The 26,978-nt window shown below is 42.6% G+C and overlaps 1 protein-coding gene across 1 annotated transcript in view; it reads left to right on the top strand.

The window, feature by feature from the left end:
* Positions 1-415: 415 nt before the first annotated feature.
* Positions 416-26,978, top strand: part of LOC110153085 (neuronal PAS domain-containing protein 3) — a 268,760-nt gene continuing 242,197 nt past the window's right edge. The window contains 1 exon segment of the mRNA XM_055161442.1: positions 416-639. Coding sequence (XP_055017417.1) covers positions 416-639 — 224 coding nt within the window.

The following is a 26,978-nucleotide window of genomic DNA, read 5'->3' as shown; positions in this document are numbered from 1 at the left end:
GGACTCTGGCCGCGCATGGAGGCGCTCTGAGCGGACACTGCCTGGGACCGGAGCCGGGGCATTCTCTCCAGGACAAAGCCCGGACCCCGCGGGAGAGGAGACCGGACAGGAGAGTGAAAGGTTCCGGAGGAGGACAGTCGTCTGGAGCGGCACAGAAACAACCACTGATCTCTTTATTTGTGGCGTTCGCTTTGGTGTTGCGCGCACGAGACGCAACAATGACTTGGATTGATTCAGGAGTAATTTCCGAAGGTTAAAGCGACAGACGCGCGTCAGAAGCGGACCACAAGCGTGTCCCGGGCTCCTGTGTTTGTGTTGGAACGCGGATCGGAGCGGAGCGCAGCGGAACGGAGGAGGAACAGGTGGAACCGCGGGTGGCAGTGCGTCCCGGAGCGCAGCGGAGCTCAGCGGGACGATGATCAGGATCTTCCCGGACTTCAGCGTGCAGGTGACGGCCTCGGCGGCGGGAGGAGCCGGTGGAGGGTCCGGCGTGTCTGGAGGAGGAGCGGCGGGGGGCGCGGTGTCCGGGATGGTGAACGCCGCGTCAGGACCGCCTTTGGGCCGCGTGCCGGTGGTGCCAGGACCCGGTGCCACGAACGGGACTCCGCAGAGCGCGCAAGGACTGGGCGCGTATCAGAGGTAAGACCGGACCTGTGGAGCTGTAACACACACACAGACACACACTAACACACTAACACACACAGGGACACTTTATTAAACAAACACACCGCATTACTTTGATCAGGTTTGACATTTTTTCCTTCACAGCACTTCACAAACTCAAATATTGATTACAGAAACTCGAACATCTGTAGATTTTGGTGTCGTTTTGCTTCTGTTCAAACAAACCTTAAATAATATCACAACTAAACAACAAAATAAAAGTTAATTATAGGAATAAAAGTTAATTTCTTTCAAATAAACCGTGGTAAAGTCTTATTAAACGCGTCCTCTTTCTCTTCTGTCTCTGCGTCTGTTGGATTCATGATTTACGCTGCGCTCCAACTCGCGCTGCTCTCCACAGAATGTTCAAAGTGTGCACAGGAGATGCTCTTAAACTCATCATTTTACATTGTCAGAAACTTTTAATTTCTATTTTAATTTCTCCCAAATTTCACTGAATGGACTTGACAAAGAATAACTATTGTCAAATCTCTGAAACTTTTTGTAATTTCCCTTCTAGCCTTGGATCATTTTGTAATTCTCTCTTTAGTTTGTATCAATTAAACAGTTTTTTATTCATGTTTTAAAATACATTTCGAGCGTTGTCTCAATTTTTACGACTGAACTTGACTTAAGAATGATTTGTCAGAACACACACCAAAGAGGAGCAGTGTACGCCTTTTTTCTCTTGAGATTTTAACCAGAAATCTCAAACAAAATCGATCAAATATTGTAATAAAAGAAACGGTTTGATATTTCTCGACGTGACTAAAATTGACAAACAATTTACACATTTTTAAGATTCAGATTTGTGTAGAATCATCTTTGCTTTTCCAGCCTCTCACTCAGCTCTGACCAAAAGCTCTTTCACATTTTAGCTCCCCATCAAACAATTTCTAATTTCAAATCAAAATCGTCCAAAACTGTGAACGAAATCATCAAATTTCGAGTTTTTGATTCATCAGATCTTCCAATTCCAGTCGGTTAGTGTCATGTGTGTGTGCTCTTTTATGCAATTTCAACAATTTTGGATCCACAAATTAAAATCAAATCGCAAATAATTCCAGATTTCATTTAAGATTTCTCTGATTTTTGATGATTTTTTTTTTGGGAGAAAGCGTGTCCGTGTAGCGTTGAATCGTGGCGTTTCCTTCAGACCTGCTCAGAATCTTAACACATTTGTAGTTTTCGCTTTTGCGTTTGGTCTTTCTGACGCTGCTTCTACTCGGCTGCAGTGTTTTTAATTAAAAATCTCATCATTAACTCACCATAAATTTACGTTTTGTGAATTTTCTATTTGCAGTTTTAAACACACAGAATAATCTCACACTCAAAAGTTCAAATTTCTCTGTATTTGTGGAGATTCTAAAACTGTAATGTTTGATTTTGAAATAACTAACGCATATATATATTTTTTTACCTCTAATTCTTTACATAATTTTAGATAATTTTCTGTAATTTTTCTTAACGTGAGCGTAGACGACAGCACCTTCTCCTCCTCATTTGATCAGAAAACAGAAACACAAATACACAAGTCTGAACAAATGTGTCTGGTCTAAAATCAGAGATGCGTTTTTCTTGTTTCAGTCTCATATAAATTGTGTTTTTGTTAAAATCCGCTTTTTAAAATCTGTGTCCGGGTTACTCAGATCAGAACATCGCCAGTCCTGTTTTGGTTCAGTTCTAGTCCTGGATTAGTTCTGGTTTATTCCTGATTTAGTCCTGATTTAGTTTTTTTTTTTTCTTATTCTCATATGTATACTCAGAATGTTTAGTCCTGGTTTAGTCCTGGTTTAATCCTGACTTAGTTCTAAGTTGAGTCCAAGTTTAGTCCAAATTTAGTCCTGGTTTAGTCCAAGTTTAGTTCATTTTTTTTCTTATTCTCACACCTGTACTCAGAATGTATAACCCTGGTTTAGTCCTTCCTTAGTCCTGTTCCAGTTCTGGTTTGGTCCTGATCTAATCCTGGTTTAGTCCTGGTTTAGTTCTCAGTTTAGTCCTGATCTAGTCCAAGTTTAGTTCCAGTTTTGTCTTGTGTTGTGGGTGAATGCAGACACACAAAGCTTTGCAATGTGGAAGAATTCTGAACCATTCAGTCTTAAAATCACACTTTAGTTCTGGTGTAGACCTGGTTTGCTTCTGATCTAGTCCTGATTTAGTCCTGGTTTAGTCCAAGTTTAGTTCCAGTTTTGACGTGTGTTGTTAGTGAATGCAAACAAAGAGCTTTGCAATGTGGAAGAATTCTGAAGCATTCTGAAAGCGGAGATGCGTTTTTCACTATTCCGTCTTAAAATCACAATTTAGTTTTAATGTAGGCCTGGTTTACTTCGGATCTAGTCCTGATTCAGGCCTGATTCAGTCCTGGTTTAGTTCTGATCCTGGTTTAGTCAAAGTTTAGACACATTTTTAATGTGTAACTCTGGTTTGGTCCTTGTTTAGTTTTTCTCTTTTTACATCTGCAGCCACAGTGACGATTGCAACATTTGTGAAGAAATCTGATGGTTCTAACATTGGAGTTGTGTCTTTCTTTAGTTTTATGTATTTAATTTAATTTTATTTTTTTTCATTTTCAGAATTTTCAAATCAATATTTATTTATAGAAGTATGCATATGTTTAAAATGAATTTGTCGCCAGAGTTTAGATGATTTTATTCTCATCATTTTATTCAGAACAAAACTCTACAGACTGTGCTCATATGGTCCCAGTCTTAGTCCTGGTTTAGTCCCGGTTTAGTCCTGGTCTAGTCCTGGTTTAATCCTGGTTTAGTGCTGGTTTAGTCCTGGTCTGGTCCTGGTTTAGTCTTGGTCTAGTCCTGATTTAGTCCTGGTCTAGTCCTGGTTTAGTCCTGGTTTAGTCCTGGTCTAGTCTTGGTCTAGTCCTGGTTTAGTCCTGGTTTAGTCTTGGTCTAGTCCTGGTTTAGTCCTGGTCTAGTCTTGGTCTAGTCCTGGTTTAGTCCTGGTTTAGTCCTGGTCTAGTCTTGGTCTAGTCCTGGTTTAGTCCTGGTTTAGTCTTGGTCTAGTCCTGGTTTAGTCCTGGTCCAGTCCTGGTCTAGTCCTGGTTTAGTCCTGGTCTAGTCCTGGTTTAGTCCTGGTCTGGTCCTGGTCCAGTCCTGGTCTAGTCCTGGTTTAGTCCTGGTTAGTCCTCTGTCTAGTCTGGTCTGTCTGGTCCTAGTCCTGGTTTAGTCCTGGTCCTGGTCCAGTCCTGGTCTAGTCCTGGTTTAGTCCTGGTCTAGTCCTGGTCTGGTCCTGGTCTAGTCTTGGTCTAGTCCTGGTTTAGTCCTGGTCTAGTCCTGGTTTAGTCCTGGTCTGGTCCTGGTCCAGTCCTGGTCCAGTCCTGGTCCAGTCCTGGTCTAGTCTCATTTTGACTCGTGTGTTGAAGAGGAAACACATCAGAGAGCTGTTCTGTTCATTTGAGCACTGGAGGTTGTTGGATTGATTCCCTTATGGCTCATGTGCTATTATTGTGTCCTTGGGCAAGACACTTCACCCACACTGTCTGTACGAATGTGACCTGTGAGTGACTGGTGTTGCACATTGACACCTCGCTTCTGTCTATTTTTATTTTCTGCTGTTCTGAAGTGTCATAATAATAAGAATAATAATAACAGAAACTCATCAGCCGCTGAGTTTCAAACAGGAAGTGAGCGTGGGGGCTCTTCCGGCTCCACTGACTCCAGCTCCAGTTCACTTTCTATTGAGTAAATGCCGTCCCTCTCACTGTAACCGCTGCTGTCAGACTCCTCATTTTGGTCTTAAAATGTTCGTATAAACTCACTCTACATGATCTTAGTGTTTTTATTTCACATTTTTGTTTGTAAATAGGAGAGTTTCAGCTGACGTCATTGTTATTAAAAGCCTGTGTTGCATGCTGGGTAATATTTTGGTCGGAGGCAAGAAACACGATAGCGTCAAACACAGTACGTAACCTGGTGTATTTATCCCTGATAATGGTAAATTCCTGCTGCATTATCAGATGCACAAATAGAAGCACGGAAGAAGGAAAATGTCTTTTTCGTATTCTGAGTGAAAAGAACCACTAACGGTGAATTAAACGACAAACGTAGAAGATCCTAACAAACCGTGGACTCCAAAAAGTTCAACAACACATCGAGACTCTTGGAGGTTTTCATCTTTTCTGCTGTGAATGGCCCAGGAGTTTCCACCAAGTCATTGTGGATATCACCAAAGTGAATATGTGTCCAGGTAGTTGGCGATTCTGACCAGAAATTTGGTTTGGTCCACCTTTTGTCGGGGTTGAAAAGGGTGATTTGGCTCCATCGACGCTTATGACCAATTTCTGGTCAAATGGTCTTGGGTCCTCTGCCGTTAGAGTGGATAAATAACTGGGATCAATACCTTTTACGTGTTTTCTCACTCCGTCCGTCATGTTGAATTAGTGTTTACTGCCGCCGACTAAAATAATTCCCAGCATGCAACGCACGCTTTTGTCAACAATGAAACTCGCCTATAAATTCCTGTTTCTAATATGGAACTCGGAAAAACACAATCGCCACCCTCGTTGAGCTTCATTTGACTGAAACTGAACGCTGTGGGTGACGTCGCACTTAAACAGGAGATATTTGCACACAGATATTGTCTGGATGTTTTAACCCTTCTCTTCTCCTTTTCTTTCTCCTTCACAAAGCCCAAACTTAAGTCTTTAAACTTCTCCTCCTCTCCTCCCTCTGCGCCAATTTTATTTTATTTTTTCCACAAACATTTAAATCTTTAGACGCAGACACATTTTACACTTTATTGTCCCTGTAGAGAAACGCGTCCTCTGCATTTGACCCACGCTTCAGTGTCTCTGGGTTAAACCTCCATCCCGTCCCAAGTGTCTCTTTTGGTTTGACTTGCTGTTCTTGTTCTGGGTGGATGTGGGACCAGGGACCTTCTTGCTGTGAGGTGTGAGTGCCAACCTCGGAGCCTTTTCAACTTTTGAACGAAACATGTCAGTGAGACGTTTATGTTCGTCAGGATTCTCCTACACAAAGTTGTGTTTCTGTGGATTGTCCAGTGTTTGGGGTTGAAGTGCTCAGAAAATATCAGTTTTCACGTACCCCCTATCCCCGCCCACTACCTGCCCAAACTCTGTCTGAAAGTACAATCAGAGAAGAGTCCAGTGTTGAGGCTGAATGTCTGAAATAGAATAAAAGTTAAAGATGAACTGCTCGTTTCAGCTCTAAAGCAGAAAATAAATAAAACACTTTATTTTTATGAAAGAGTGATTAGTCCAAGAGTCCTGAGAGGAAAAGAAAAGAAAAAATATAAAGAATTCAAAGGGTCAATACAAAGATTAGACGGAACAGCAAGACTCGACTCTTCCTCTGCTCCTCTTTCCCTCTTCTCTCCATCTTTACTCTTCCTCTGGTCTCCTCCTCTCTTCTTCGCCTCTTTTCTTGCTCTCTTCTTTCTCCTCTCTCCTCCTCCGTCTCTTTCTCTTCTGTCTTTCTCCTCCTTGTCTCTTTCTCTTCTCTGTCTCTCCTCTCTCCCTCCACACTGTCTCTTCTCTCTCTCTCCTCTTTGTCTCTTTCTCTTCTCTTTTCCTTGTCTCTTTCTCCTCTCTCCTCTTTGTCCCATTCTCTTCTCTCTTTCTCTTCTGTCCTCCTCCTTGTCTCTCTCTTCTCTCTTTCTCCTCTCTCCTTCTCCTCCTTTCTTTCTCCTTTTTTCCTTGTCTCTTTCTCCTCTCTCTTCCTCGTCCCTTTCTCCTCTCTTTCTCTTCCGTCCTCCCTCTTGCCTCTGTCTCTTCTCTCTCTCTCCTCTCTCCTTCTCCTTCCCTCTTTCTCTTCTCTCTTTCTCCTCTCTCCTCCTTCTCTCTTTCTCCTCTCTCCTCCTTGTTCCGTTCCCTTCTCTCTTTCTCTTCTGTCCTTCTTCTTGCCTCTGTCTCTTCTCTCTCTCTCCTCTGTCCTTCTCCTTCTCTCGTTCTCTTCTCTCTTTCTCCTCTCTCCTCCTCCTTGTCTCTCTCTCCTCTCTCTTTATTGTCTCTTTTCTCTTTCTCCTCTCTCCTCCTTCTTCTCTCTTTCTCCTTTCCCCCTACGTCTTCTCCTCCTCTCTTTTTATCCTCCCCCCCTTTGTCTCCTCTCTCCTCCTCTTCCTCCTCCCGCTCTTCCTCTCCTCCCTCTCCGTCCTCTTTCTCTCTTTGAGTAACTCGTCTGCTGGTTTGTGCTTTATACGATTATCCCGGTGAGAACACGTCTAACTGTACGTCTTCATTCTGCTTTGGATCATTCTTTCCTCTCCTCTCCCTCTTTCTCTTTCTCTCTTTCTCTCTCTCCCCCTCTCCTGCCTCCGTCTGTCTCCTCTACACTCCCTCTCTTGATCTGTCCCTCTCTTCCTCTTCTCCTTCTCTCCTGTTTCCTCCCTCTTCCTTCTTGGTCCTCCTCTCTTCCTCTCTTCCTTCATCCCTCTCTCCCTCTCTCCGTCTGAATCAGAGCTGCTCAGACTCTGTTGGTTCACTGCTTCTGTTTAAACAACATTCCTGTGTCTACTACATCTCTCCTCTGTCACTCTCTCTCTCTTTCTCTCTCTCATTCACTCCCTCTCTCCCTCTCTCTTCTTCCCCCCTTCTCTCTTATCTCATTTGTTCTGCCCCCGTCTCTTTTCCTTTTTTTCTCCTCCACTAATTTCCTCTCTCCCTCTCTCCGTCTCTTTCCTTCCGTCTCTCCCTCCTCCTCCTCTCCTCTTTTCTCTCCCTCTCCTCCCTCACACCCCCTTTCCCCTTCGCTTCTCTTCTCTTCCGTTCCGTCCCTCCCTCTCTCCTCTCTCCGTCTCGCGTCGGAGCGGCGCGTTGCAGATTACCCAGAATGCCGTTGACCTTGAGGGGTCGGAGACAGAGGAGAGAGAGAGGGAGAGAGAGAAAGAAAGAGAGAAAGAAAGAGAGGGAGGGAGAGCTGTAATCGTCGAGAATCCTGAACCCAAACACAGTTAAAACACAGAGGACGGGAGGGCATCTGACACACACACGTTTATTTTTGTCTGTTTTATGAATTTGATGTTTCGTCAGTGAAGATGAAGAGTCCTGATGTTTGAAATGAACTTGACCCAGTGGCACAGCGGGGAAGCACCTGCCCTGGAACCACACAGTCTGTGGTTGTGCACTTTCACACAACCAACTGTTTTTCTCTTTTACATGAAACTGTGATTCATTAGATTTTCACCGTTTGAAGATTCAGTTCTGACTAATGATCACGAGGAGCTGTTTTTAAACCCGACTTATTCTACAAACTGGACTTTGTCGTTTCCGCCTCATTCAATTCAATTCAATCTTTATTAAGAACACGTCATATCTGGTTCACAGTGTTGGGAATAGGGGTGTGCAAAAATATTGAAATATCGATATATCGTATGGTTGAATGTGATGATACAGTATCGATATCGTGGGCTGCTGTATCAGTATATCACCATGAGTATTTTTTTTTGGTATATTTTACTAAATTATTTTGTTACAGCTACAGTTTTGTTGTTTGTTCAGTGGAAGGAAACTCGTTTATGCGACACATTTGACATTTTCACTGTTTTGATGATTAAAATGTTTGTGTTTCATCTTAACTTTGCACAAGAAGTGGTTTAACAAAGACTTTTAGTATCACTGCCATGATTTAGACATGATTTTTTACTGGACCGTATCGGACTGATTTGAAGTATATCCTATTGAATGATATCGAATCGTAAGATCACTGTATCGAGATATGTATCGTATTGTGGTCTATGTATCGTATCAGCAAATTCTGAATGATACCCAGCCCTAGTTGGGAAGGTGACTTTTAAAATGTAATCCCCTACAGATTACAGATTACATACCCCAAAATGCAGTTTGTAATGTAATCCATTAAATTACTTAAAGTGAGTAATGTAATCTGAAATACTTTGGATTACTTGATATTGTCATGTTTTTTAAAACAACATTGATGTAAAAACCACATCCTGCAAATTCTTGTTTGTTCTCTTCAAATTGTCTGTTGAGCCCAAGTCTCCATGAACAGACTTTAGTTTTACTGTAGAGAAGCAAAGACGAGGATCTGAACATGAGACATTTTGTTTTATCTGATAAAAGAAAATAAAAAGCCCAGTCTTTACTTACACATATTAAAAATATTATTGAGAGAAAAATGCTTTATATATGAGATCAGTGCTGCTTGAAGTTATGTCCACCTACTGTGAGTGTCACACTGTTTAGACCTGCTTTTACTCCTAGTTTAGTCCTGTTTAGTCCTGCTTTTAGACCTGGTTCAGACCTGGTTTAGACCTGGTTTTAGTCCTGGTTTTAGACCTAGTTTAGACCTGATTTAGTCCTGGTTTAGACCTGATTTAGTCCTGGTTTTAGTCCTGGTTTTAGTCCTGGTTTAGACCTGGTTTAGACCTGGTTTAGACCTGGTTTAGTCCTGGTTTGGTCCTGGTTTAGTCCTGGTTTTAGACCTGGTTTTGTCCAGGTTTTAGTCCTGGTTTAACCCAAAATGTGAAAACAGGAAAATCCCTCTGTGTAATCCATTTATTTCAACAAAGTAACTGTAATCCAATTACCACTCACTGAAACAGTAACTGTAACTGAATACAGTTACTCATAATTTGTACTCTGATTACGTAACACCAGTACATGTAATCTGTTACTCCCCAACACTGCTGGTTCATTGTATTAAAAAGAAAATAGTAAGAATAAAAAAGAGAAATACGGCGCATGTTCTAATGTTTACAGACAAGACCAAACCAACTAGTGTCTCCACAGCTCAGAGGAGAATCTGACCGAGCTCCTCACAGGACAAACTAGAGCTTCAATGACTCGACTGCTCAGATTCGTGGCTCTACACATAAATGAATAAATACAACATGTGATCGTGACGACACAGAGTCTCACACCACAACTTACAAACATTTCACTGGCGCTGCAGAACCTCGGCACTTTCACTGATCTTCTCAAAGAGTCATTACAGGACGATGTCTGACTCTGCAAACTCTTTTTCTTGTAGTTGCGCCAAAGATGCACATTGATCCATTCAAGTTGTATTTGGTTTGATTCGCACGTTTGAATCTTTAATCAATTATTTTCAAGACATACTTTTGCAGATCATCATGATCAGCAGCCGTCCCCAGCGACCAGGCACTGGAGCGTCTGGTACTGGGCCCCCTAAAAAAATATGATATATCTTGGTAAAAAATAAGTTAAATTCCTTTTAGTCTATCTCCATATTTACTGTAAAAATATAGAGCAGTGATTATTACAATTTTTTTTCAAATTGTGGTTAAATATTTTGTGCTGTTATTACTGACCCCGCCCCCTCCACCGGCCCCTGACACTACTGTATGTTTATTACTGGTCTTTGGGAGAAAAACACTTCTATTCTGCTGACTTAGAGCACAGAGCAGTTTCTTTTATGAAGCCGTTTTAGATGAATATTGTGATTTAAAATGTCCCAATTATAACAGAATGATGCACGGGTGTCATATTATTACACACACAAGCATGGATACAAGTATCGTTCGTGCAATTAAGATTTAACACCATTTTATTTTGTTTTAATTGGTAGTTTTCAGATTTAGAATGTGATGTTTGTTGTTGATGACGTTGTACTTTACCACAGGGCTGTCAAAAGTATCCAAAATCAGACACTAAAACTAGTATCAGAACTAGATTCTCATTTGAGCTGGTATCGATACTAAGAAAATCACATCCACCGGACAAAATGAAGCTTTCCTGAATGTCTTTAGAATGATCTTGAGCTGGATCAGAACAAGTATCAAAGCACAGAGACTAGTACATACCCATGGATCACTGAGGGATTATATAACACCTCATGGGAATAGAAAAGAAAGTTCTATTTAATGTTGAAGATCACACTTTAGTACCATCATGGCGTCAGAACCAGTATCGAGCATTGAGTCGATCCCTTGAGTTTGAAATTTGAGTATCGTGACAACACTTTACCACGAAAGAAACAAAAAGTAAATTCACAAATGTTGAACTTGATCATTTCTATCAGTGACTAGACCCAAGAACTCCCTGTACTCAGTGTTGGGAAGGTGATTTTTAAAATGTAATCCCCTACAGATTACAGATTACATACCCCAAAATGTAGTTTGTAACGGAATCCATTAAATTTCTTAAGGTGAGTAATGTAATCTGAATACTTTGGATTACTTGATTTGCTGTAGAGAAGCAAAGACGAGGAAATCGTAACATAAGATGTTTTATCTGCTAAAAGAAAATAAAAAGCCCAGACTTTACTGAACCAAATGAAAAATATTATTGATAGAAGAAGAGGAGGTTTAGTCCTGTTAAATCCTGTTTTAGTTCCTGGTTTAGTCCTGGTTTGGACCTGGTTTAGACCTGGTTTTAGTCCTGGTTTAGATCTAGTTTTAGTCCTGGTTTAGTCCTGGTTTAGTCATGGTTTAGACCTAATTTCAGTCCTGGTTTAGACCTAGTTTAGACCTGGTTTAGACCTGGTTTAGTCCTGGTTTAGACCTGGTTTAGACCTGGTTTTAGACTCCTGGTTTAGACCTAGTTTAGACCTAGTTTTAGTCCTGGTTTAGTTTAGACCTGGTTTAGTCCTGGTTTAGTCCTTGTTTAGACCTAATTTTAGACCAAATTTTAGTCCTGGTTTAGATCTAGTTTTAGACCTGGTTTAGACCTGGTTTAGTGTCCAGCAATGAGTGGAATTACCAAAAAAAAAAAAAAAAAAAAGGGGATTTAGCCCAAAATGTGAAAACAGGAAAATCCCTCTGTGTAATCCATTTATTTCAACAAAGTAACTGTAATCCAATTACCACTCACTGAAACAGTAACTGTAACTGAATACAGTTACTCTGATTACATAACTCTGGTACATGTAATCTACAACAACACAAACCTGCATGTGATCAGTTTGAAATGCGACTGACCTGTGGAACATGATGACGTCGTCTGAAACAGCAGGAAAAACAAAGATGAAGTGAACAGTACAAATATTAAACCACGACTGTGATTGTGTCTCACTGTACACGTCAGCTCCATGCTCAGAGCTCGCTGGGGATTGGTCGGTTTTGTTGGAGAGGGAGTGGTTTAGGCCTGTTGTATCATCGTGTCATTGAGCAAGACACTGCATTTTGTGTTTGTGAATTATAAATGTATAGATTGCTTTTCCACCTTCAAGGCACTCAAAGTTTACTCAAAATGTACATCAAGGAGTCGGTCACGCACATACACAGACATCGGGGCCAGGTGGGTTAAGTGTCTTGCCCAAGGACGCAATGACCGTGTTCATTTGTGGGAGCTGGAATCACACCGCCAACCTGGTCTGTGAATCTGACCTCTTAACCAATATTTATGTTGAGAGTGGGACTAGAACCTGTAACTTTCAGATCTGTGGACAAACACTCAAACAGAACAACTGAGCCACTGCAGATCCTAAAGCTGCACTGAGTCACTTTTCACTTTCTCCCCTGTCTCCATGGAGATGTTGTTTCTGCACGTGTTTTACTAAACCTGCAACTTGTGTTTATTCAGTTACAAGTGTTTTTATTGCTACAAAACGTATCCTAAAAAAATAAAATAAAAACATCAGTTCTTACAATGTGGGCTTGCCTCTCCATAGATCTGACCTATAACTTGGCCTTGTCTTTATAGTAACAGACAAGTTTAATGCCGTACGAAATATTGTGGTCAGATTGTGGTAAAAATAAAGACCAGATAAAAATTCTGCACCATCTTCCAAGTCGCTCACCAAAGGATTTCTGAATTCGATTTCTGAATTGTGCAGAATAAGTAAAATTAGTTTAGTGAAAAGCTTTTTACCATCGTACATGTGTCATGTTGATGTTTGACTTTGTGCACTAATAAATGGATAAAGGTTCATGTTTTATACGAGTCTAACTGTTCCTGATCTACGGCCGTGGCTCTTAAATATTCTGAATTTCTTGTGACGTTAAAACTAGTCGCTCTCTGGTGTTTTCATTTTGTAAAAGTAACTCACTGCAGGAAAAAGGTTGCAGATCCCTGGATTAAAGTCTGACTTGAGTAACAGAGTTCAGACAGAGCAGTGCCTACAGTTAGCGTGTTAACCCTCATCCTAAAAGTGACATGTTGCACCTTTAAGTGCCAGTCCATGATAAAAGAGGCCGTTCCAAACAGAGCACTGAGTCAGATCTGTGTGAGAGAGAGCGCAAACACTGAGGCCTAAACACGCGCTCTGCTGCACTGAGACCTGCGCGTGCACGTCCCTCTGTGCAGGAATTTAACCTGCGAAGGCATGTGCGTGTTCAGCGTCTGTTTTTAGCCAATGTTTTTAGCGTTCAACATGTTTTCTCTTCAATAATCGCTCCGTTTCCCGCGGTCCGCGCCTCCGCCGCACCGCCTCATCCGCAGACCGGAGGAACCAAAGGGTTAAAGTTGATTGGAACAAACGTTTAGTGCAACAGCCGCTCCAGGAAGCAACACATGGACCAGCGCGGACCGAGGCACCGAGGCACCGAGCCACCGCAGCCCAGAGCCGGTCACAGGCTCCGGGGACAGGACCGTGACCGCGCACAGCCGCTCCACCGCCGGCTCTGAGCGGGACCGACGCCGAGAGGAGCGCACGTCTGCCGGGGGATGAGCTCCGGGGCACAGCGGCGTCGCGAAGCCTGCATCCCCCGCCTCTGAGCGACATTCCTCCGCGGAGAGAGGCGAGCGGAGCCGGGGGCAGAGACAGCGGACACCGAGACGAGTCCTAGCCCGGTCCCCACGCTCTGTTCTCGGCATGGCACCCCCGCCGCAGCCCGCTGTGTTGTGGAGGATGCGCCGCTGCTGAAGGCGAGACAAACAGCGGAGAGGAGGAGGAGGAGGAGGAAGAGGAGGGGAGCGGGGGGACAGATACACGGGACACGGGCTTTGTTTTAACGGCGCGGGGATGATGGCGCAGTGAGGACGTGGAACGGAGAGACGAAGCGGAGGAGCGGGCAGAGGCACCGGAGCAGCGGAGAGGAGGAACCGGAGGAGCGGGGGGCCGAGGGAAGATGGCGCCCACCAAACCGAGCCTCCAGCAGCCGGACCCAGCGCGCAGAGAACGGTCGGTGCTCCGGTCGGTTCCCCGGTTCTCTCGGCCGTGTGTCTGGGGCTTTTGGCGGTGTGCGGTGGTGTGGGGATGCCGGGGAGAGGGCGCCGATGTGGGGATGGGGAAACACCTGTGCAGGGGGGGAGGGAGGAAGAGGGGGGGTCCGGGAGGGGGGGTCCTGATGATGCGCGTGCACGGGTCTGTGTGTGCGCGAGGTCTCACCTGAGCTCACGTGACCAGGTGGACAGTTGTATTGGGATTTTCCTGTGATGTGATTGGCTCAGACACGTGTTGAGCCGCTGATTTGCATATGCACGAGCCCACCTGTTGGAGGGAGAGGAGGAGGAAGAGGAGGATGATAGAGGAGAGGAAGAGGAGGATGAGGATGAGGATGAGGAGGGGGAGAGTCCAGTGTCGTGTCTGCTGATTCAGACACAGTATCTGTGTAGGGCCTTATTACACAAGCAGAGGAACCTGGAGAAAAGAGAGTTTTGTCTGCACAGTTTGAACAGTTTTTGGTGTGAGATTGTAAAAGGTTGTTTCAGTTGTTAGACATATTTTAGTCTGTAGAAATGATTCATATTACAATTTAGTGTAAGTGATTCTCAAACTGTGGGGGTGTAATGGTACAAAAATCAGGGTTTGGTGTGTACATTGGTTTTGAGGTCATTTTTGGTACAGTATGCGAACAAAACACAACCATTTGTGTGTTTATTAAACCAACATTTTGACAGAGGTCTCCAACCTTTTTTCTGAGTTACCTTTACAAAACAAAAATGCCAGAGATCTCCAATTTCAGCGGTCGCAAACAAACTGAGTAAACATAAGAGTCACAGAGAGTCTTGGATGAGGAACAGTTAGATGTTCATAAAACATAAACCATTATCCATTCATCAGTGCACCAAGTTAGACATCAAAATGACACATTTATAACAGTAGTCATCAAATTTGACTTATTATCCACAATAGATAGAATTGAGAAATCCCTTGGTGAGCTGCTTGGAAGGAGGTGGAGAGATGCTGAAAGCTCCAGGTTGAAGACGCCTGTTTTAACATTATACAAATGGGAAAATAAAATAAATGCAAAATTAAATAAAATATTCTGAAATAAGCAACAAATGTATGAAGTATTATAAAAAAAAAAATACATTCTTTCAGAACAGTAAACACATTCACAACGGTAAATCAAGAATGTAGTGGTGGAATGTAAACACACACACAAACTGCGCAGACTCACTCGTGCACAGCCCTGCACCCAACTGAACATCCTTTATCAAAACTGTTTGGCACAAATACATGTACGTTACACCCCTAGTGGTAAGAGATTCCTTCGTCTCTTCTAGTGTTTTTATTCTATTCTGCCAAATCAACATTTCAGAGCTTTTACCTGCAGCATGTTATAGTAATTTACCTTCACCCAAAGTTGTTTTTAGAATGATTTGTGTTTGGGGAATCTTGAATTGTTTATTTTCATGATGCCATTTCGTGATCAATCCCCATATTTGCCCTCACCAGTGCACGCTCACTGTGACGTACTTACTTTATTCTCCACTTTCATTTTCTTAATCTGTGATACACGTGGGTTTTGGCCACCTAGTGCCTTTGCTCAATTTCATTTCTCTCCAGTGACTAGCTCAGGAATCAAAATACACTAAACAGTTTGCAAAAACCCCGGAAGTGCGAGTTTGGGCACCAGCCAATCAGGGAAGAGTCATATGTTGTGTTGTCAACGATTCCCGAGATTGAGGATTTAAAGCCGGAATAAAGAGAATGTTTGGTGAATTTTATCAAGGGGAAAGACGTTATTGTCCTTCTTCCTACGGGATTTGGGAAAACCTTAATATACCAGTTAGTCCCGTTAGTCATGCATTACAAATGTCATGACCAAACAGCAGTGATTGGTTAAGTAAAAAAAGTAGCCGCCTACTGTCGAGTGAACGAATCCTAATGCTGTGAGGTCAGACAGTTTCTACGAAGTGAAGCCGGCTGATGAATCAGGTTAGGATTCGGCAGGTTCATGATGTCATTTTGCTATGAAAGAATAAAAATGCTCTGCTGTAGTGTGAAGTGCACATATTCATAGGATGTTCCCACAGCATGCGGCGTTTTGTTGCGATGACGTTTACGGCAACGTCAGCTTCCTTTGGACACCACAGTTTTCTAACACGGACATCAGCAGATTTGTTTCTTTTATGAAGTCGTTTTAGTTGAATATTGTGATTTTAAATGTGCAAATTCTAACATAAAGATCCACAGGTGTCATAGATTATAACTATAGAACACACACAAGCACTATATGTCTGCTTTAAAGGTGCTAGTTGTAATAAATGTCCCCATGTGTGGCGTTTATTCAATCACGAGCAGCAACAATAAAAACACATTTAAAGCATAGATCCTGGTTGTGAGTGGGGTCACCTCTCCGCAGATCTGACCTGTATTAACCTGGCCTTGTAGCGTCACCTCCTTGCTGCTTGTATCTTTAGAGATGGATACGTTTAATGCCATTCTGTGGAACATTCGAGGCAAGTGCAGATTTAAGTACAATTATTCAAACAAGTTAAGCATGTTTCTGTCTCAGATGCGTCTGTGATTTGTCTGAACATGAATGGAGATGGAGATTCAGTCCAGTGTAATGGTCAAAGATCAGCTCTGTGTGTTTTTAAAGGAGATGTCCAGAGTCGATCCTCTGTCAGGAAAACACTGTGCTTTACATCAATGCTGCCTACAGTGACCAGAAGTCCATATTTACTCGGCACAGTCCCAGTTTTGAACCCTGTGTCCCCGTCCCAGCAGATTTATGCAAAACCACTGATCTGTCCCAGTTTTATACAAGAAATGTCCCTATTTTTGACCAATTTAATACCTGCCATCAGTCATTTGTTTAGATAAAATACAGACAAGCTGCTTAAAAACGACAAAAACACAAAGAAAATATGACTATACTGACTCACATTAGTGCTGAGTGCAGAACAATTTTCCATAATTATGCACTTCACAATCTCAAAATTGTGTTACTACCAACCCCAACAAACCAGGGATGTCCGAGGTTTTTATTTTGAAAATCTGGTCACCCTAATGTTGTCAAATGTAACAGACTCTACATGTCGAGTTTAGCCTGTAGCTGTGGTGTGTTCACTGTCCTGGTCCTGGTGGGACAAAATCACATTATTATAGTTTCTCGGAGCTCTCTGCTGTTTTGGATGTCATACATTTTTACACCTGCTGATCTGAGTTTCCACAAGTTTAATCATTTTGTTTAGTACTGACTTCAGATTTGACTTGATTTAAAGGTACACTGTGTAACTTCTCTGGTGGAGGGTTCATCACCCGCTTGTCTCCATGGCTTTCATCACATCACCTGGAATGTTCCACCATATTGCATTACTTTTATCTGTGTTATATTTATTTAAATGTTGTTTTTTTCTATTAGACCTCAAAAAACATGCATTCTGACTGTGATCAAACTCACCTCTCCACAGATCTGAACTGTTAACTGACCTGTGAGTGTCATTTGCTTGTCTCCATGGATATAGATATATTTAATACCATAAGGTGGAACATTCCAGGCAAAGCAATAACATCTCCATTAGGGCTAAAATATCTGGGGAAATGATCTAACTGTGATTTTCCTTTGCTTTTTGTGATTTCTGATTTAATAAAAGGATTCTGCAAAGTTCACATTTTTAACATGTCCTCAAGAATGGATAAAAAGACTGAAATCTGAAGTGGCAAACTACAACACAAATCACATTTCAGCACATGTTTGTACAGATCTAAACTACAGGGTCAGTCATGTTGACGCAGAATAAGACTTGAGATTTAGTTGTTTGTTAATGAAATGATGGTCCATTGTGTGATTTGCTGATTTTGTCCAGTCAAATTGTGATTTTAGTTTGATTTGGATTCATGTTACAGCGTTAATCTTCATGTGAGCAGGTTGGAGTCAGACCCATCACTAAGAAAAGTTTCTCCACCTTTAAAGTATTTCTGCAAAAATCCTCTTTGTTTTTCCCATAAATGCTGCGCTCAGAGTCACTGTCCATGTTTATCATTGGTCTCTTCTTTGGTGCAACATTTTGGAGGATCACTGCTCTGTTTTAAGGTGGAACTGACATGTGCTTTAAGGTGGAAATCTCAGGCTCCTCAGGTACTGTGACACTTGTTTCATGGTGTTTTTTCTGGGTTGGTGTTTGCTCAGGCTTTCAGAAATATCCAAACTCAGATATTGAAACAAGATACTCATTTGAGCAAGTATCGAGTCTGTTTTTTAGTATCGAAATTGAGTTTGGTGAGTCTTGAATTGCTAATCAGAAGAATCCAGTGGAGATTTGATGCATTTTTGTTTAAATTATATGACTATATTGCGCAAAACGGACTCTTGTGAGCTTTAAGTCATGTTATAATGTTGTTTCCTTCTCAAAAACAGACTTGGAGTTTTGTTTAGTTTCATTCACACGTTTGAGTAACTCTTTATTATTACACTTTACTGTCTACATCCCCAAAGCTCAAAATGCCCTTTTCCACCTCATCATGTAGTGGTCCTTTTCAAGTTAACAGCTCCTTTTACCTTTACTGTATTTTTTGGACTATAACGTGCACCGGATTATAAGGCGCAATATCAATAATGTTGAATTCTCTCATCTATTTTCATACATAAGACGCACTGGATTATAAAACGCATTAAGTGAAACAAACGGACGACACTTGACTGATCCTTAGCCCAGGCGTCCATCATCCATCGGCAGATCATGGTGTAATTCACCCGGCGTTGCCTCCCTGTCTTGGTGAATGTGGATTATGAATGTGAATGTGGGTGGATCATTTCAGTTAGTTTTTTAACCCTCTCCAGGCAGGTGTTGCAGATTTGCAACAGCTAAATGCCAATTACCTACTTACTCCAAATCCATATTTTATTAGCTTTTTTTTTCTCAGGAGTCTTTTTTTCCATCCATGCTGATAAACGTGGATGATGCAGACTGTGCAAGAATGACTCCACACAAACGGCCTGCCAGAAGTGCAAAGTACTTTTGTTGTTTACAAAGGATAAAAATTGTTTCTTGGAGTACCACACGAAAAAGTGATGTTGTTCTACCGCTGTAAAGCTGTTACACTGTGTTTCATGTTTTCATTGTTATGAAAAGTGGTGAACACATAAAGTTAGTGTTTATATCATTATCAGTCTTCAGTGTTCATTTACCACACCGGACCAATGCTGCAAATCTACAACATCCCAGAACACATTACATGTGAAGGTCTCTCACAAAAAAAAGTCAGGATTGTATATTACTGCCCCATATGATCATTTTCCCCAAATATCAGATTTTTTACTGTTACTAAAATTTAATTTTAAATTAAATTAAGTTGCAGGGTTAAAAAAAAAATCCTATGAGGTATTAAGGTGTTTAATGCAGCTTTGCACACATTTGTTTACATTTTACAGAAATTAAACTTAAAACCACATTTGCATAAACTATAAGATCTGAAAAGAAACGCTCGTTCCTTGTGCACTGATGCGGTTCAGCTTCTGTCGGACTAAAGGACACGACTCAGAGGAATATGAGTGTTCTCCACGAGGCTATTTTAAGTGCACCTTTATAGTCTGAAAAATACAGTAGAGATTGGCAACAACAGCGCTGAAATCATCCAGATGATTCTAGTGAAGGTGTGTGGAGTTAAAAAACACAGTGGAGCTCTTCACTTACTGCATGACATCACAAGGTGGAACATTGTTTTCTGTTTGAGCGAAGAACTCAGTCTAAATGTGCAGGGTTTGTGTGTTAAACATGTGAGAATGAAACAAAACACGACTCCAGGTCTGTTTGTGATGAGGAAACAACATTATAAGATGAGAAAATCCAGACCCTTTAAAGTGAAGGTTGTGGTTCATATCATTTCTGGTTAAATCTCTTAAAAAAGTTGTTTCTGGTTTGTTTGGATCTGGTTTCCATTTGTCCATTTTATTCCTTTTTGCTTTGTTTTTATTATCTGAAGTTTAAAGTCCTGCACCCAATAATTTCCATGGATTTGAGCAAAGTTTCTTCATTCTCACATTGCAACTCTTAGGGTCAAAATAAGTGCACTGCGTACTGTCTGCATCAAATTATAAAGTGTTTACAGTCAGGAAATTCTTGTTAGGATGCTAGTTGTTTTTAGCTTTACCATGGTCTGTGGTCTCTGAAAATTGGGAAAAGCATTTATAAACTCATCTTACTGATTAATGAAGATGCTCTGAATGCCGAAAGTAAGTGAGGAAGAACTTTAAACCTCTGCAAACTGAGCAAGATCTGTTTTTCATTTTATTAACACTAAAATTAAAATCAGGTCTCTCACTATCAGGTTTGTCAGTAATATAAGACACAGACAAAAACCCCAAAAAACCCAAAACGAAGACTTTTTTTAATATACCATATGTCATAGGGATGTAACGATATCCAAATCCCTCGATACGATATTTTCACGATATGCATCTCATGGTTCGATGTTTACTGCGATATTTTGTTGATTTGAACCAAAGTGTGAATATGCAATTTTTCTCTCATCATAATCCAAATAATTAAGTTTAAAAGTGCTTATAACTGTTATTTCAGCATGTGGATTGAACTGAAATGAAGCAAAGGATCATGGTCTATGTAGTTCTCACTGTTTTTTAGCTGTTGCTGCACCAGAACAGTGAATTTAAACAAACAGACTTTAGATTCGATACATTATGATTCCACACGATATTATTGTGAGACTTTTGACGATACGATATCACGATATTTCGGTTATTGTTACATCATAAACAAATCACAGGTAGAATACACTTTTGTTTATATGTGGAAATATGATGAAATACTTGACTCGGTGACAGTGGTTTAGGGGTAAAGCCTTGTCGTATAACCAGGAGGTCTGTGGTTTGGTGCACACTTTCCCTGTTTTCTTGGGTAAAGTACTTCACCCAGTTTTCCTTCCTGTTTTTATTTTCTTCATCTGTGATACGTGTAGGATTGAGGAGAGTCGTCTAGTCATTTTGCTCATATTTTAGGTGAAGATTGTGATTTAAAATGTCCAAATTATAACATCCACAGGTGCTATAGATGACGAGAGACACAAACACAATATGTCGGATTGAAAGAATTCTCCTGAAAAGACCTGAAATGATCTAAAGAGACACAAACCTGACATTACTGATGAGTTTTTCTGATTCACCACAAAAACCAGGACTAAACCAGGACTAAACCAGGACTAAACCAAGACTAAACCAGACTAAACTAGGACTAAACCAGGTCTAAACCAGGACTAAACCAGGTCTAAACCAGGTCTAAACTCGAACTAGGACTAAACCAGGACTAAACCTGGACCTAACTGTGCCAAAGAGCTGAAAAGAGAGCCATCACTGGTCTGGTACCAGAGCCAGTTAAAACTTGACTTTATAGGCTATGTTGTTGTGCCCTTTAGCAAAACACCTCACTGTTGTAAATACATGTCATGAGAGTTATCAGCTCCAGGGCATCTGTAGTACAGTAAGGTACAATACAGTGGCAAGCTGTCAGAGTGGTTAGCACACTTGCCTCACAGCAAGAAGGTCCTTTCTGTGTGGAGTTTGCTTGTTCTCCCTGTGTCTGAGTTTCCTCCATCACCCCAAAACATGCACTCTGACGGATGGGTCAAATACAGGTTTAACCCAGAGACACCGGAGGATGGGTCAAATGCAGATTTAATACAAAGACTCTGAAGCATGGGTCAGTGCTGATTTAATAGACACTGGAGGATGGATCAAATGCAGGTTTAATACAGAGACTCTGAAGAATGGGTCAAATGCAGGTTTAATACAGGAACACTAAAGGATGAGTGAAATGCAGGTTTAGCACAGAAACACTGGGGGATGGGTCAAATGCAGGTTTAATATAAAGACAGGAGGATGGGTCAAATGCAGGTTTAATATAAAGACACAGGAGGATGGGTCAAATGCAGGTTTAATATAAAGACACAGGAGGATGGGTCAAATGCAGGTTTAATATAAAGACACTGGAGGATGGATCAAATGCAGGTTTAGATACTGAGGCACTGGAGGATGGGTCAAATGCAGGTTTAATACAGAGATACTGGAGGATGGGTCAAATGCAGGTTTAATACAGAGATACTGGAGAATGGGTCAAATGCAGGTTTAATACAGAGCCATTGAAGGTTGGGTCAAATGCAGGTTTAGTACAGGAACACTGAAGGATGAGTCAAATGCAGGTTTAATATAAAGACACAGGAGGATGGGTCAAATGCAGGTTTAATATAAAGGCACTGGAGGACGGGTCAAATGCGTGACACATTTACTGTTTGTTGTGGCGGATAAAAAGAGCCACAAGTGAAACGTGTTTTTCAGATTCGATTCAAACAAAGAGAGTTCCTCCTGATCCGAGCAGACGACAGATGCTCATTTACATAAAGAGACTGAGGACGGAGGGAGGAGAGAGGGAGAGAGGAGGAGGTATGAGACAGGAGAGGAAGAGAGGAAGAGGAAGAGGAGAGGAAGAGGAGAAAAGAGGAGAGAGGAACCGCGATGGAGGGAGAGATGGAGGAGGACGGAAAAGGCTAAAGAATTAAGAGACAATGATAGAAAAAGAATGAGAGAGAGAGTGGAGAAAGGGAGAGATGCAGAGGAGAGACGGAGGTATAGATTAAAGACAGAGGGAAGGATCCAAAAAAAAGGAGGAGAGCGGGAGAGATAGAGAAGAGAGAGAGAGTGTGATTCAGACAGGAAGTGAAGCGTGGCGAGTCTAAAGAGTTTATCTGATGTTCCCTCGACCTCATGTCCAACAGAGAGAGAAAGAAGGAGAGAGAGAGAGAGGAGGGAGAGAGGAGGGAGGGAGAAAGAGGATGGAAGCAAGGAGAAAGGGGAGGCAGAAAAGAGAGAGAGAGGAGGGAGAAAGGGAGAGAGAAGATGGAAGGAGGAGGGAGGAGACGGTTCATACATGGACTGAGGGACTTGGTTAAATTGATGCTGAATGAACAGATTAGGAGCTGATGTTCGTGAAGAACTGTGAGAAGATGGAGTGAGACGTGAGATGTTAGTCAGAGTTTCTGTGAGGAGATGAGAAGATAAGATATAAGCTCGGTCATCTCGTTTCAGAGCGCCAGGGTTACTTTCTTGACCTGAACGGTTGTAGGCGTGGGTGCGTGGGTGCGTGGGTGCGTGGGTGCGTGGTGCGTGGGTGCGTGGGTGCGTGGGTGCGTGGGTGCGTGGGTGCCCTCTCTCTTCTGAGTGAGCGGTTTTGGTCTCGATCTCGTCTTGATGTGTGGTCAGTCTGAAGGGGCTTGGCGGGTACCGGGCAGTGCCGAACGTTGTGGACGCCGGAGGCCGCGTACCGAGCTGCGCCGGGCGTTGTAGTCGCTGGAGACCGGGCGCGCCAAACCCTGTGGTTGCCCGAGCCAGGCCGCACCGAGCGCCGTGGTCGCTGGGAGCCGGGCCGCGCCAAATGCTGTGGTCACCTGGGGCTGGGCTGCACCAAACACCTGCAGGGTGACGAGGAGGGAGGCGGACTAAGAGGACAATGTGGACACCCTGTAGATGCCGCCAGCTCCAGAGGTATAGGCGAGTTTCATTGTTGACAAAAGCACACGTTGCATGCTGGGAATTATTTTGGTCGGCGGTAAGAAACACTAATTCAACATGACGGACGGAGTGAGAAAGCACGTAAAGGGTATTGATCCTGGTTATTTATCCAGTCTAACGGCAGAGGACCCAAGACCATTTGACCAGAAATTGGTCATAAACATCGATGGAGCCAAATCACCCTTTTCAACCCCGACAAAAGGTGGACCAAACCAAATTTCTGGTCAGAATCGCCAACTACCTGGACAAATATTCACTTTGGTGATATCCACAATGACTTGGTGGAAACTCCTGGGCCATTCACAGCAGAAAAGATGAAAACCTCCAAGAGTCTCGATGTGTTGTTGAACTTGTTGGAGTCCACGGTTTGTTAGGATCTTCTACGTTTGCTCTGCGAATGTTTGAAAGCCATTTAATTCACCGTTAGTGGTTCTTTTCACTCAGAATACGAAAAAGACATTTTCCTTCTTCCGTGCTTCTATTTGTGCATCTGATAATGCAGCAGGAATTTACCATTATCAGGGATAAATACACGAGGTTACGCACTGTGTTTGACCACTATCCTGTTTCTTGCCTCCGACCAAAATATTACCCAGCATGCAACACAGGCTTTTAATAACAATGACATCAGCTGAAACTCGCCTATTGACGGTCCGCTGTGCAGCCTGGAGTGTTCACTGGGGCGGCCATGGGCTGGAACTCCGGCTGGTGGTTCCTCCTGCAGAGTGGGCATGTGTTAGAAGGTCCTTCTTCTTGCAGATACCTGGATGGGATCCTCGTGGGATACATCGCGTCGTGAGGAAATCACGAACCGGAAGGAACTTGGAAACATGTGACCGGTCGGAGTTTTGAGTCTGACGGTTGTGAGCGGCTCCAGGTCGAGAGAGAGTTGTTGACTGTATATATATATTGGGCTTGTGAGGAGCTAAGTGAAGACGTTGTCTCTGAGATAAACCGTGTTGCCTACAGAGGAGGAACAAGACTGGACCAACTCCTGAATCTCACTTAATCACTTTACCTGCACTTTAAGGTGGAAAAAGAGAGAGGGAGAGAGAGAGAGAGAGAGAGTGAGAGAGAGAGGAAGAGAGAGGAGAGAGAGAGGAGGAGAGAGGGAGGGAGAGTGGGGAGAGAGAGGGAAGAAAGGGAGGAGGGGGAGCAGAGAGATGAGAGGTAGAGAGAGGAGAGGAACAAGGAAATCTCCTAAAAACTCTGACAAAAGATGTAGAGGAGGAAGAGAGAGGGAGAGAGAGAGAGAATACTGCCAAGGAGAGAGGGAGTACAAGCAAAAGGAGGAGAGAAGAGACTATTGCCAAAAAGTAGAGGAGATAGGGAGAGATGGGGGGAATAACCAAGAAATGAAGGAGGAGAGAAGGATGAGAAAAGAGAGAAACAACTGGGTAATAAAAGAAAGCGAGAGTAGAGGTAGAGAAAAAGAGTGAATACGCTTCAGGGGGAGAGTTATTTTGTCATGGGGAACCAGAAGAAAAAGAAGGGGTCCAGGATGGAGGGATGAGGGAAAAAGAGAAAAGAGGAGAGGAGGGTCCAGGGACAAAGAGCTCTCTGTTACTCTCGGTTTGGTGTTGGCTCAAAGTTTCACCAAATCTTTTATGTGAAAGGTCAAGGATCAAGAGAGAGAAAGAAAAAGAGAAAGCGAGAGAAAAAAGAGAAAGAGGGAGACGGAGAGAGAGAAAAGAGGAGAGAAGAGTGAGAGAAAAGAAGACGAGGGGAAACAGAGTGGGAGAAGATGGTGGGGAGAAAAACAGTAGGTGTTGGAAAAAAAAAAGAGACAGAGATCCGACAAGCAACCAAAACACAAAGAGGCTCAAGAGCACAACGGCAGAAAGCAGTAAGAGTGAGGAACTGAACCAGCAACTCGTCAACATGCCTGACATTTCTATTTTCATTCTTTAGTCATAAAAATAACTTGTACATTTAAATTGAAGTTCTGTTTCTTCTCCAGTCGTTGAGTCTGAATCTGATGGAGTTTGATGGAGACAGATGCGCTTGTGGGAGCTTTAGTCCGAGTGTCTTGCTCAAAGGAACAACGTCAGTCTGAACATGTCTCACAGGAGAAATGAAATCCAAGCCACTCAAAATCTATTTGATAATCTGGATTGGTATTTTAAAACTCTGTCCTCTCTCTCCCTCGATCCCTCCCTCCTTTCTTCACCTCCCCCTCCTCAGCTCTCCTCCCTTTTTCCCCCTCTCTCTGCTCCCCTCCCTCTTTCCCTCTCTCCTCTCTCTCTCTCTCTCCCTCTCCCTCTCTCTCTCTCTCTCTCCCTCTTTCCCTCTCTCTCTCTCTCTCTCTCTCTCCCTCTTTCCCTCTCTCTCTCTCTCTCTCCCTCCTCCTCCCCCTCTTTCCCTCTCTCCTCTCTCTCTCTCTCCTCCCTCTTTCCCTCTCTCCTCTCTCTCTCTCCTCCCTCTTTCCTTTCTCTGCTGTGCGTCGCCAGTAAACACGGTTATCAGCCGAAATAAACATCTCTTCGTCTTGTCATCTTTTTCCGAATTGCTTTTTTTCCAAACCGAATTTACATGTGTCTCTCAGTCGCCTCGATCTTCAGACCACGAGCTCAAATGAAACATCTCTCTCTTTTTTTCTCCTCTTTATTATTTATTCCCTTCTTCTGTCAGGCAAAAAAAGCTCTTTCCACATTAAAGTGCAGGTCATGTGATTCACTGAGATTCCACCCACATCTTTTTTTTTTTTGTCTTTACTGGACACTTGTGTTCGTGGTGTGGTTCCGGTGGTGTTCTGGTTCTCCCTGGGATCATGTCAAGATGTGATTTGTTTATACTTGTGTTTACGTTTTTGTGCCACCCCGTAAATTGTCAGATAACATACGGAAGCCGAGAGGGGTCACGACAAACGCAAACGCCGCAGCAAATACAAATGCGACAACACAACAAAAAGCCACAACAAACCAAAAAAAGCCACACCGGAAATGACAGCGGGACTCTATTTTAATGCAAACGCCGCAACAAATACAAAAGCCACAACACAAACGCAAATGCCGCAACACATTAAACAGCCACAGTACATAAAAAAGCCACAACAAACCAAAAAAGCCACAACACACCAAAAAAGCCACAATGGAAATGGCCGCGGGACTCTATTTTAATGCAAATGCCGCAACAAATACAAAAGCCACAATACAAACGCAAATGCCGCAACACATTAAAAAGCCACAACACATCAAAAAGCCACAACAATCTAAAAAAAGCCACAACAGAAATGACGGCGGGACTCTATTTTAATGCAAACGCTGCAACAAATACAAAAGCCACAACACAAACGCAAATGCCGCAACACATTAAACAGCCACAGTACATCAAAAAGCCACAACAAACCAAAAAAGCCACAACACACCAAAAAAGCCACAATGGAAATGACCGCGGGACTCTATTTTAATGCAAATGCCGCAACAAATACAAAAGCCACAACACAAACGCAAATGCCGCAACACATTAAAAAGCCACAACACATCAAAAAGCCACAACAATCTAAAAAAAGCCACAACCGGAAATGACCGCAGGACTCTATTTTTAATGCAAATGCTGCAACAAATACAAAATGCCACAACACAAACCGCAAAATGCCGCAACACATCAAAAAGCCACAACACATCAAAAAGCCACAACAATCTAAAAAAAGCCACAACAATCTAAAAAAAGCCACAACAATCTAAAAAAAGCCACAACAGAAATGACCGCGGGACTCTATTTTAATG

The sequence above is a fragment of the Boleophthalmus pectinirostris genome, unplaced genomic scaffold (assembly GCF_026225935.1).
Source record: "Boleophthalmus pectinirostris isolate CB_2022bp ecotype Guang Dong unplaced genomic scaffold, ASM2622593v1 HiC_scaffold_10, whole genome shotgun sequence".
Taxonomy (NCBI): Eukaryota; Metazoa; Chordata; class Actinopteri; order Gobiiformes; family Gobiidae; genus Boleophthalmus; species Boleophthalmus pectinirostris.
This window is presented reverse-complemented; position numbering and strand designations above follow the sequence as displayed.